The sequence below is a fragment of the Salvelinus alpinus genome, chromosome 3 (assembly GCF_045679555.1).
Source record: "Salvelinus alpinus chromosome 3, SLU_Salpinus.1, whole genome shotgun sequence".
Taxonomy (NCBI): domain Eukaryota; kingdom Metazoa; phylum Chordata; class Actinopteri; order Salmoniformes; family Salmonidae; genus Salvelinus; species Salvelinus alpinus.
This window is the reverse complement of record NC_092088.1, coordinates 100,707,491-100,720,416: the sequence shown is the minus strand read 5'-3', so window position 1 is coordinate 100,720,416 and position 12,926 is coordinate 100,707,491. Positions and strand designations below refer to the sequence as shown.

Sequence of the window (12,926 nt, the reverse complement as noted above, 5' to 3'; positions counted from 1 at the left end):
CGGAGGATGGCAGCATTTGAAAACAACACGAAACAAACTCATGGACAACTTTTAGAAACCTTTTTATTTTATTTTATTGGAGCCAAAATACTACTTTGCACAAATAAACTGTTACAACGTACATTTTTGGAATGAAAAACCCCCACTCTTTATTCGTATGGAACATTTTGGACGCTAGAGTATAGCCAACACTACAGCGCTCACAATAATTCACCAAAGAACTAAATAATACTATTGCGATATTTAAAACCAAACATGTCATTTTGTAACTCTGTAACTTTTAGCACTGTCCCGTATTTTATTTTACTCCATAATTAATTATAATTTAACATTAAACTAATAAAATGTGGAATATTTTCTTCAGTTGACAAACAGATCGCGTGGTCTATTTTTTATCTCTTTGCGTTCCTGAATTAGTTTTATTGCATTGTAGGCTGGTCATTTTACTCGTGTGCTTTTGTCAATCAAAATGTATCTTATATAGTGGCCCATGCTGTTGTAAATGATCATTAGAGCTCGTCCTCTGATGGCAATCATGTCTTTTTTTTAGGAGAAATATTGATTGTCCATTGAGTTCTGAAAGTTTCTGCAAATGTGTCTGTGATTTTGAAGATATGCGTTGAAACAAAGTCTGTTGGTCTGATATGAACTTGTTCTCAACTTGCCTACCTGGTTAAATAAAGGTGAAATAAATAAAATAAAATATAGGCCTACCGGTAGATTTTTATAACCTAAAAAATAAAAAAATTATGTTGGATAATTATTTAATATAAAATATATCCCAAATAGAGCGCATTTTTTATTTTTCAAGTTAAATGCGACGTATTAAACTCTTAAATCATTCTATTGCGGCCTTTATAAGCCGAGTCTACATTTCACAACTTCATAACAAAAACAAAAAAGTGAACAAGCGTGTTTGGACAAAGTAATTTTAATTACACAATTAAACATCTGAATAACCCACCCAAGAAATAAATGACTAAAATGAAATGACAGTAGCAGCGGTCCAGCGACGCGGGGAAAATCACATCTCCAGCGACGCGGGAAACCATCATATTACCGGGTGCTGTGTTGCTATGTCACACGTGTAACACATAAGCCATGTTTATTGTCAACTAATCCGTTGCAGAGATCGTGTGGTCTAAACACACATAGCCGTATAGTACACTGTATGTGCATGTTGTAAGAGCCTAACTTGGTTTATGTTTTACTGTGTCATGCATGGAAGCCAGGAGTGCTTGTTGAACCATAAAATAAATCACATTGTTTTTACCCGACACTCTTAGAGGAAAAAGGCGTAAATTGCTTGCTTCATATATAACACCCCTAAAGGTTCTATAGAGAATAACCCTTTCGTAGGGTTCTTTGATCAGAACCGTAATATAGTTAGATGTTCTTCTTCACTGAACCAAAATGTTGGTTCTAAGCCGAACCTTTTGTTCTAAGAATGTATCCTACTGTTCACCAAAACGCAAAGGCTACTTAAATTGACAACTTATATTTGACAGAAACAATTGATTTAAAAAATATATATATAAAATATTTGTTTCAATTACATTTTGTATATGGAAATTCTGAAGGTATATTCATAAAACTATTATTTACGATATATATTTGTAAAAGTGTCCGTGCGTAAAAGTGGAAATATGGTTGGCCATCTCTTCAAAATGTTTTTATTGACTTGTAGCCTAAACACCTATTTTTATTGCATATGCTTATTAGGCTATACTTGCGCGGTAAATGACTTAGCCTATCTTACTCCAGGTTAACTCCTAAAACGGCATTAATGAGTGGGCTATCGCTCACCAGTATCTCTCCCATTGATGCACAGATTCGGAGAAGACAATTCGACTGAAGCGTGACAGAAAAAGGGGGAGTCACCCTCGAGACAGTTCCTTTCACAGGGTTTACCTGTCGACGCTCCAGGCGGAGCGCTTAAATACGCCTCCCAACCCTTGGGTGTAGCCTTCAGTCCTCCGGGAGAGACTGACGGAAACAGACTGGTGGGAAAGGAACCGCATGTTGTTGACGATAGAAGAAGATACCAGGATTCGTACTCGATTCGAACGGATTATGAACGCTTTTGGACAGCAGCCATCCAACGCGCAGACTAGCCCCGTTCAGCACCACAGCGCACAGGAGCTCCTGGATATGGCGGTGTACTGCGATAACTTCGGCAGCATGTACCAGCACCAGCAAAACCTCCATCATGGTCACCACCCGCAGAGGCCGCCGGCGCATCCTCCAAGCTACGGCCTCGGTGAGTACACCTCGCCGACCACCAACCCGTACCTGTGGCTAAACGGCCCGAGCATCGACTCGTCTCCATACCTGACGGGATTGAATGGAGCATCGTACATACCGTCTGGATACGGAGCGAACCAGCGGCAGTTCCTACCCCCTCCTACGGGCTTTGGTGGAGCTGACCTCGGATGGCTGTCAATCTCCAGCCAGCAGGAACTCTTCAAGATGGTTCGGCCTCCGTACTCTTACTCGGCACTCATAGCTATGGCTATCCAGGGCGCCGGAGACAAGCGGTTGACGCTGAGTCACATCTATCAGTATGTGGCAGAGAATTTCCCGTTTTATAAGAAGAGCAAAGCTGGGTGGCAGAACTCAATCAGACACAACCTGTCACTGAATGACTGTTTTAAGAAAGTTGCTCGAGATGACGATGATCCGGGTAAGTTACAATACCTGTTGTACTTGTAAATAACTCATCATTATCTTGCACCTATTTAAACGTGGCATTTTTTGGAATGTCATACCTTTGCCATTTGATTTTGTAAGACGTGTCTGACAGTAGACTAGAGCAATAATGACCTTTTGATATATCGTTTAGATCTACATTGTAGGTTTGTTTACATTGTGTCCTGTCTTCATGTCTTCATAGGAAAGGGAAATTACTGGACATTGGACCCAAACTGTGAGAAAATGTTCGATAACGGCAACTTCCGGAGAAAGAGAAAGAGAAGAGCTGACTTGAACGGAGGAGACACCAACAACGCTGTTCCTCCGGTGAAGTCAGAAGACACTGCCGCCCTGAACCTCTCCGACACGGCCAGTATCATGAGTTCATCCCCTCCCAGCCTCCAGAACTCCCCTGGTTCCTCCGAGCCCAAATCATCCCCGTCCCCGTCTGTGGAACACAGTCCCTGTTACAACAACTTTGTCTCCACTATGAACACGATGCTGGCGGGGGGTAACAACGGCTCAACCCGGGAGGGGGCCAGGGGGGACTCTGGTTCAGGAGGACATGTTATAGGAGATTTGTCGCCTCATCAGACCCGAGAAAACATGTCCGGACTTGGTTCATACTCGCCCTCTCAAATCACGCCAGTGAACTCTGATACCACTCACCTCTCCACAGCTAATAGAATGAACTACTACACATCCGCACAGAACAATCACAGCGGAGGCCTCACCAACTCTCTCCCAAACCACTTCGGTGTTAATCATTTGATATACAGCCGCGAAGGAACCGAGGTGTAGGCAGTAGGCCATAAGCCCCGTCCGAATTATGTCAGATATATGTAGATAATATAATGCAACTCGTTTTGGCATACTTGTATAAAGTACTCAGTGAGTACATCAAGTACCACGATTATTATTATTCATGTTATGCATTCCCTAATAACAACGTGTAATAGCAATGTCTTAAATATGCTTTCTCATGATTGAATCGGATTTTTAAAGTGGGTCGAAACTAAGTTCGACTTTAGCATTTTTTAAGAGGATAATTAAGACAAATTTTTGTTTGTTTTATGACCAACTGGAGCCCTGGAATGGTCTTGCCTTGGAATAAACATTTAACGTACTCTTTTCGTTTCCTTTATATTGCAGCCTTAATGTAACTGCGTGGATGACGTCACTGTGCCTTTCAGAAGATCTTGTATATTATTTTTAATAGAACTCTTGTACTACTACGTCTGCAGATATATGTTTTGTTATGTAGCCTAAATAGTAGCCCTCTTTGCAGACCACTTTGTGTACTTTTTGTAGAAGGAATTGTGTGTGTGTGTGTGTATATTTTATTTAAACCTATTGTCAAACGTTTGAATAAATGTCATATCTGAAATTCTTCATTCTGTCATATTTTCTAGCGGACTTGTCAAAGTGACGTTGTCTCAGATTTATCCGCCATAATCATCAATTTTTCAATAAACCAGCGCTCTATTTCATTGTTTTTAAACGCACGATTCCATTTTACTTATAAACACTAAAATATTAAAATGATTAGCATGTAGATCTTAATTTATGGCTCTCAATTCTAATCAACATTTTAGGTTACTTTTAACATAACATTTTAAGTTGACGTTTAAAACACTAACGCACCTGTGGGATTTGATAGGCTACAGCTGTTAACGGTGTGGGAGAACTAGTTCACTGACTCCTTACAATACCAAACAGTATTTATAATGGGACTGACAATTATTTACCAGAAGTATTTCAGGTTTAATCGAGGTTGGAATTAATCCTACACCCCGCCGTGTACTCTCCCCTCCCTCCATTCCTCTCCCCTCCCCTCCCTCCCTCCATTCCATTCATGAAACTTTCCAGACAATCAGCCAGATATTCCATCTCAGACTCGGGAACACAGTTCCAGTAGGCTTCCATACAGTTCATAAATTGATGATATTTTATATTGAATGGAAGAAGAAATAACACGTCCATTCACATAACAGGCTACAACACTGAAGGCATCACCTGTTACTGACGTTTCCCTCTGTGATCATTAGCTCATGCCTCCTCAAATGTATGAAAACAGTAGGTGAGACTGAGACATTTTCCAGCTTGTCACTTTGAATAAACCCGATTTACGCTGAGATTCAAGACACATCACCTCTTTATTTCTACCCAGTTCAGAAGTTCAGCTTTCGGTCTTATTTAATGGTGTGTATGGGATAGATGGAAACTTGTTGAATTGAATCGTTCACACCTGTTTTCAGTTTATTCAGCGGGGGGAAAGTTTCATCACTCACAGCATAAAACGCGGAGTGATATTATTTTTTTTTAAACATCGTGTGAGAAATCAGAATGATAGATAGTTCGATGTTGTTTTTCTTATGAGCTGTGAATCAATCGGGACGCGTATCCACTGAGCGATTCATGTCAGTGCAAAATAGCATGTAACACCCATTGTTTGGTCATGTGCAGTTGTCCTACTATTATGGGACAAATTATATAAATAAATAAATATTGTCCCTGCTTTGCTGTAGTGGGCAATAATAACCAGAGAGAGAGAGAGGTTTCCCATGAAAAATGTTCAAGCCATTATTAAACGGCTGTCTTACTCATGTCGTATTTTGAAACAATTTACGGTTACGCACGAAATCAAAGGAAGTAAATTAAAGAGAACACCTCTTAATTGGTGGGTAATTCAGTGCGCTCTGGCGCTCTGTTGTCTCGACTAAAGCAAAATTGACAAGAGGTTCGTGCCCGTAGCTGTGACACAATGGGCCCTGGCAATACCAAGGGATCCCCTCCTGCGCTCGGATGAAAACATTCGGTGACCCCAGATCTGGGAACGTATTATATCACTCAGACCACATCTCCCTCCTGTTGTCCATGAAGCATGGGCTTCCTATCTAACAAAGAGTATTTTTGTGAAACTCAAACGGGTTCTCACAGCGACAAGTTTTCAATTGAAATCCTGTCTTTCACCAACGTTGTAAATGTAGCCCTACCAGTGAATAGGACATAGATGTCATGTGTAATTACAACGTTATACATAAGCTCTAAAATATGTAGAAACTAGAAACATGCAACAATTAATTGAATAGTGATAAACTCCTGGTAGGCCTATTTATGTATACGTCTATTGGGAGGCCTTTGCTCTGCCATTCATGCAATGTACCCCAATAAACTCCGTGACCACCCACTGGCCCTCTGCTCTATTTACACTTCAAGTCCACGTTTGACTTGAAACATTCAGGGGTAAATACACAAACAAATGAACATGACAATAAATCAATTATTCCTCTAAACCAGACCGAGATCTGCCCTTCTCTGGGACCAGTGGACATTTATTTATATCTTCTTTCATATTATGAGGAGCAACAGTTTTGCTAAAATACATATTCTTGGCTACTCTATAAAATATCACATTTATTTTAAAAGTCTCATTATTTTTACAATTTTATAACAAAGATGTCCCAATCGTGAAAATACAGCAGGTATTTCACACTCCCCCCTTCATAACATGTGCCCCTGCTAAACTTCCATTAAGTGGTAGTCGGTCGTTTCCATCTAGTCAATTATCAGAAATCTACCGTCTCCATCTCACGTCTCCGTCCTGATACGCTCCACTACCCTCTGCCTGAGGGGAATTTTACCTGGCCGGGCCCTTATGAATATCAGTCACCTGGCAACCTGGTGGGCCTCCCATACCTGATGCCTTCTTCAGGGCCCCTGACCTGGTCTCCATACCCCCGGGGCTAGGGATTGGCCCAGGCCATGGTGGGAGCGTCTCAGGTAGGGTGGCCCCAATCTCGATAGCCCCAACCTTGGTAAACCCAACCCTGGTCCCTATAGAAGCCCCAAACCCAGTGTCCTCAAACCCAACCCTGGTCCCTATAGAAGCCCCCAACCCAACCCTGGTCCCCTATAGAAGCCCCAAACCGAACCCTGGTCCCTATAGAAGCCCCCAACCCAACCCTGGTCCCTATAGAAGCCCCAAACCGAACCCTGGTCCCTATAGAAGCCCCAAACCCAACCCTGGTCCCCTATAGAAGCCCCAAACCCAACCCTGGTCCCTATAGAAGCCCCCAACCCAACCCTGGTCCCTATAGAAGCCCCAAACCCAACCCTGGTCCCTATAGAAGCCCCCAACCCAACCCTGGTCCTTATAGAAGCCCCAAACCCAACCCTGGTCCCTATAGAAGCCCCAAACCGAACCCTGGTCCCTATAGAAGCCCCAAACCGAACCCTGGTCCCTATAGAAGCCCCAAACCCAACCCTGGTCCCTATAGAAGCCCCAAACCCAACCCTGGTCCCTATAGAAGCCCCAAACCCAACCCTGGTCCCTATAGAAGCCCCCAACCCAACCCTGGTCCCTATAGAAGCCCCCAACCCAACCCTGGTCCCTATAGAAGCCCCAAACCCAACCCTGGCCCCCATAGAAGCCCCAAACCCAACCCTGGTCCCTATAGAAGCCCCAAACCCAACCCTGGTCCCTATAGAAGCCTCAAACCCAACCCTGGTCCCTATAGAAGCCCCAAACCCAACCCTGGTCCCTATAGAAGCCCCAAACCCAACCCTGGTCCCTATAGAAGCCCCAAACCCAACCCTGGTCCCTATAGAAGCCCCCAACCCAACCCTGGTCCCCATAGAAGCCCCAAACCCAACCCTGGTCCCTATAGAAGCCCCAAACCCAACCCTGGTCCCCTATAGAAGCCCCAAACCCAACCCTGGTCCCTATAGAAGCCCCCAACCCAACCCTGGTCCCTATAGAAGCCCCCAACCCAACCCTGGTCCCTATAGAAGCCCCAAACCCAACCCTGGTCCCTATAGAAGCCCCAAACCCAACCCTGGTCCCCATAGAAGCCCCCAAACCCAACCCTGGTCCCTATAGAAGCCCCCAAACCCAACCCTGGTCCCTATAGAAGCCCCCAACCCAACCCTGGTCCCTATAGAAGCCCCCAACCCAACCCTGGTCCCTATAGAAGCCCCAAAACCCAACCCTGGTCCCTATAGAAGCCCCAAACCCAACCCTGGTCCCTATAGAAGCCCCAAACCCAACCCTGGTCCCTATAGAAGCCCCCAACCCAACCCTGGTCCCTATAGAAGCCCCAAACCCAACCCTGGTCCCTATAGAAGCCCCAAACCCAACCCTGGTCCCTATAGAAGCCCCAAACCCAACCCTGGTCCCTATAGAAGCCCCCAACCCAACCCTGGCCCCTATAGAAGCCCCAACCCAACCCTGGCCCCTATAGAAGCCCCAAACCCAACCCTGGTCCCTATAGAAGCCCCAAACCCAACCCTGGCCCCTATAGAAGTCCCCAACCCAACCCTGGTCCCTATAGAAGCCCCAAACCCAACCCTGTTCCCTATAGAAGCCCCCAACCCAACCCTGGCCCCTATAGAAGCCCCAACCCAACCCTGGCCCCTATAGAAGCCCCAAACCCAACCCTGGTCCCTATAGAAGCCCCAAACCCAACCCTGGCCCCTATAGAAGTCCCCAACCCAACCCTGGTCCCTATAGAAGCCCCAAGCCCAGTGGGCTAGGATAAAACCATAATGAGGGGTTTCAGGATCAACTGTGTCAGCTTCAAAAGGCAGGGAGCCTCATAATTGGATGGAGGTGTTTGACCCAGGTTTGGGACGGGATTATTTTAAAATCTTTAATCCCGTCAATTTCTCCTCGGGATGGACGGGACAGGAAGTATCCGTTTTAAGCTGGTCATGTGATATGGCAGAAGGTCCAGAAACCAGGCTGTGTGTGTGTGGCTGTGGAATGTTTGTCAGCAGGGTTAGGGAAGCGTTACTTCCTCAAACACGAGGTCGTTAGAGAGAACCACAGATCAGCTGTCCTTTCCTCTGCCCAGATATAAAGGTTAACAGGTTGGAGGGGAAAGAGGTGGACAACAATGTGTTTGGTAAAAATACTACAGAAAAACATAGAACTGCTAACGAGTAAACTACTGATAAAACATTATAGACCTGGTACCAGGTAAACTACTGATAAAACATTATAGACCTGGTACCAGGTAAACTACTGATAAAACATTATAGACCTGGTACCAGGTAAACTACTGATAAAACATTATAGACCTGGTACCAGGTAAACTACTGATAAAACATTATAGACCTGGTACCAGGTAAACTACTGATAAAACATTATAGACCTGGTACCAGGTAAACTACTGATAAAACATTATAGACCCGGTACCAGGTAAACTACTGATAAAACATTATAGACCTGGTACCAGGTAAACTACTGATAAAACATTATAGACCTGGTACCAGGTAAACTACTGATAAAACATTATAGACCTGGTACCAGGTAAACTACTGATAAAACATTATAGACCCGGTACCAGGTAAACTACTGATAAAACATTATAGACCCGGTACCAGGTAAACTACTGATAAAACAAGTTAACGTGATTTGTCAGTGTGATATACATGTGTAGAATCTTAATTTAACCGTCAAAATAAGTGATCCTTTCTAACTGTAAATGAGTTTTGATATGCTAGTAGGGTGTACTGTAGATTAGGTGAGAGATCTGGTGAGAAAACGAGAACAGCAGGTTTTCAGTGAATTTATGTCAATCATGAGTCTCAATAGAATTTTACAGGATGACAAGAAAATTCTCTGCACAAACAGAGTGATCAAATTAATATACTACACCTGTAGTGAGCAGGTAGAGAGGATAATCAGTCAGCCTGCGGCTTGGAGAGCCTCCTTTCTGAGGAGAATCAGTCAGCCTGCGGCTAGGAGAGCCTCCTTTCTGAAGAGAATCAGTCAGCCTGCGGCTAGGAGAGCCTCCTTTCTGAGGAGAATCAGTCAGCCTGCGGCTAGGAGAGCCTCCTTTCTGAAGAGAATCAGTCAGCCTGTGGCTTGGAGAGCCTCCTTTCTGAGGAGAATCAGTCAGCCTGTGGCTTGGAGAGCCTCCTTTCTGAGGAGAATCAGTCAGCCTGCGGCTAGGAGAGCCTCCTTTCTGAGGAGAATCAGTCAGCCTGCGGCTAGGAGAGCCTCCTTTCTGAGGAGAATCAGACAGCCTGCGGCTAGGAGAGCCTCCTTTCTGAGGAGAATCAGTCAGCCTGCGGCTTGGAGAGCCTCCTTTCTGAGGAGAATCAGTCAGCCTGCGGCTTGGAGAGCCTCCTTTCTGAGGAGAATCAGTCAGCCTGCGGCTAGGAGAGCCTCCTTTCTGAGGAGAATCAGTCAGCCTGCGGCTAGGAGAGCCTCCTTTCTGAGGAGAATCAGTCAGCCTGCGGCTAGGAGAGCCTCCTTTCTGAGGAGAATCAGTCAGCCTGCGGCTAGGAGAGCCTCCTTTCTGAGGAGAATCAGTCAGCCTGCGGCTAGGAGAGCCTCCTTTCTGAGGAGAATCAGTCAGCCTGCGGCTTGGAGAGCCTCCTTTCTGAAGAGAATCAGTCAGCCTGCGGCTAGGAGAGCCTACTTTCTGAGGAGAATCAGTCAGCCTGCGGCTAGGAGAGCCTCCTTTCTGAGGAGAATCAGTCAGCCTGCGGCTAGGAGAGCCTCCTTTCTGAGGAAAATCAGTCAGCCTGCGGCTAGGAGAGCCTCCTTTCTGAGGAGAATCAGTCAGCCTGCGGCTTGGAGAGCCTCCTTTCTGAAGAGAATCAGTCAGCCTGCGGCTAGGAGAGCCTCCTTTCTGAAGAGAATCAGTCAGCCTGCGGCTAGGAGAGTCTCCTTTCTGAAGAGAATCAGTCAACCTGCGGCTAGGAGAGCCTCCTTTCTGAAGAGAATCAGTCAGCCTGCGGCTAGGAGAGCCTCCTTTCTGAAGAGAATCAGTCAGCCTGCGGCTAGGAGAGCCTCCTTTCTGAAGAGAATCAGTCAGCCTGCGGCTAGGAGAGCCTCCTTTCTGAAGAGAATCAGTCAGCCTGCGGCTTGGAGAGCCTCCTTTCTGAAGGAGAATCAGTCAGCCTGCGGCTAGGAGAGCCTCCTTTCTGAAGAGAATCAGTCAGCCTGCGTTTAGGAGAGCCTCCTTTCTGAAGAGAATCAGTCAGCCTGCGGCTAGGAGAGCCTCCTTTCTGAAGAGAATCAGTCAGCCTGCGGCTAGGAGAGCCTCCTTTCTGAAGAGAATCAGTCAGCCAGCGGCTTGGAGAGCCTCCTTTCTGAAGAGAATCAGTCAGCCTGCGGCTAGGAGAGCCTCCTTTCTGAAGAGAATCAGTCAGCCTGCGGCTAGGAGAGCCTCCTTTCTGAAGAGAATCAGTCAGCCTGCAGCTAGGAGAGCCTCCTTTCTGAAGAGAATCAGTCAGCCTGCGGCTAGGAGAGCCTCCTTTCTGAAGAGAATCAGTCAGCCTGCGGCTAGGAGAGCCTCCTTTCTGAAGAGAATCAGTCAGCCTGCGGCTAGGAGAGCCTCCTTTCTGAAGAGAATCAGTCAGCCTGCGGCTAGGAGAGCCTCCTTTCTGAAGAGAATCAGTCAGCTTGCGGCTTGGAGAGCCTCCTTTCTGAAGAGAATCAGTCAGCCTGCGGCTAGGAGAGCCTCCTTTCTGAAGAGAATCAGTCAGCCTGCATTTAGGAGAGCCTCCTTTCTGAAGAGAATCAGTCAGCCTGCGGCTAGGAGAGCCTCCTTTCTGAAGAGAATCAGCCAGCCTGCGGCTAGGAGAGCCTCCTTTCTGAAGAGAATCAGTCAGCCTGCGTTTAGGAGAGCCTCCTTTCTGAAGAGAATCAGTCAGCCTGCGGCTAGGAGAGCCTCCTTTCTGAAGACAATCAGTCAGCCTGCGGCTAGGAGAGCCTCCTTTCTGAAGAGAATCAGTCAGCCTGCGGCAAGGAGAGCCTCCTTTCTGAAGAGAATCAGTCAGCCTGCGGCTAGGAGAGCCTCCTTTCTGAGGAGAATCAGTCAGCCTGCGGCTAGGAGAGCCTCTTTTCTGAAGAGAATCAGTCAGCCTGCGGCTAGGAGAGCCTCCTTTCTGAGGAGAATCAGTCAGCCTGCGGCTAGGAGAGCCTCCTTTCTGAAGAGAATCAGTCAGCCTGCGGCTTGGAGAGCCTCCTTTCTGAGGAGAATCAGTCAGCCTGCGGCTAGGAGAGCCTCCTTTCTGAGGAGAATCAGTCAGCCTGCGGCTAGGAGAGCCTCCTTTCTGAGGAGAATCAGTCAGCCTGCGGCTTGGAGAGCCTCCTTTCTGAAGAGAATCAGTCAGCCTGCGGCTAGGAGAGCCTCCTTTCTGAAGAGAATCAGTCAGCCTGCGGCTTGGAGAGCCTCCTTTCTGAAGGAGAATCAGTCAGCCTGCAGCTAGGAGAGCCTCCTTTCTGAAGAGAATCAGTCAGCCTGCGTTTAGGAGAGCCTCCTTTCTGAAGAGAATCAGTCAGCCTGCGGCTAGGAGAGCCTCCTTTCTGAAGAGAATCAGTCAGCCTGCGGCTAGGAGAGCCTCCTTTCTGAAGAGAATCAGTCAGCCTGCGGCTAGGAGAGCCTCCTTTCTGAAGAGAATCAGTCAGCCAGCGGCTTGGAGAGCCTCCTTTCTGAAGAGGATCAGTCAGCCTGCGGCTAGGAGAGCCTCCTTTCTGAAGAGAATCAGTCAGCCTGCGGCTAGGAGAGCCTCCTTTCTGAGGAGAATCAGTCAGCCTGCGGCTAGGAGAGCCTCCTTTCTGAGGAGAATCAGTCAGCCTGCGGCTAGGAGAGCCTCCTTTCTGAGGAGAATCAGTCAGCCTGCGGCTAGGAGAGCCTCCTTTCTGAGGAGAATCAGTCAGCCTGCGGCTTGGAGAGCCTCCTTTCTGAAGAGAATCAGTCAGCCTGCGGCTAGGAGAGCCTACTTTCTGAGGAGAATCAGTCAGCCTGCGGCTAGGAGAGCCTCCTTTCTGAGGAGAATCAGTCAGCCTGCGGCTAGGAGAGCCTCCTTTCTGAGGAAAATCAGTCAGCCTGCGGCTAGGAGAGCCTCCTTTCTGAGGAGAATCAGTCAGCCTGCGGCTTGGAGAGCCTCCTTTCTGAAGAGAATCAGTCAGCCTGCGGCTAGGAGAGCCTCCTTTCTGAAGAGAATCAGTCAGCCTGCGGCTAGGAGAGTCTCCTTTCTGAAGAGAATCAGTCAACCTGCGGCTAGGAGAGCCTCCTTTCTGAAGAGAATCAGCCAGCCTGCGGCTAGGAGAGCCTCCTTTCTGAAGAGAATCAGTCAGCCTGCGGCTAGGAGAGCCTCCTTTCTGAAGAGAATCAGTCAGCCTGCGGCTAGGAGAGCCTCCTTTCTGAAGAGAATCAGTCAGCCTGCGGCTTGGAGAGCCTCCTTTCTGAAGGAGAATCAGTCAGCCTGCGGCT

At 47.0% G+C, this 12,926-nt stretch overlaps 1 protein-coding gene across 1 annotated transcript; it reads left to right on the top strand.

Annotated features, from left to right (window-relative positions):
- The first annotated feature begins 1,941 nt into the window (after positions 1–1,941).
- foxi1 (forkhead box i1) lies at positions 1,942–4,078 on the top strand. The gene is made up of 2 exons (XM_071394662.1): positions 1,942–2,683; positions 2,894–4,078. The coding sequence occupies exons 1-2, from the start codon at positions 2,020–2,022 to the stop codon at positions 3,490–3,492; spliced, it is 1,263 nt and encodes a 420-aa protein (XP_071250763.1). The 5' UTR covers positions 1,942–2,019; the 3' UTR covers positions 3,493–4,078.
- Positions 4,079–12,926: the final 8,848 nt, after the last annotated feature.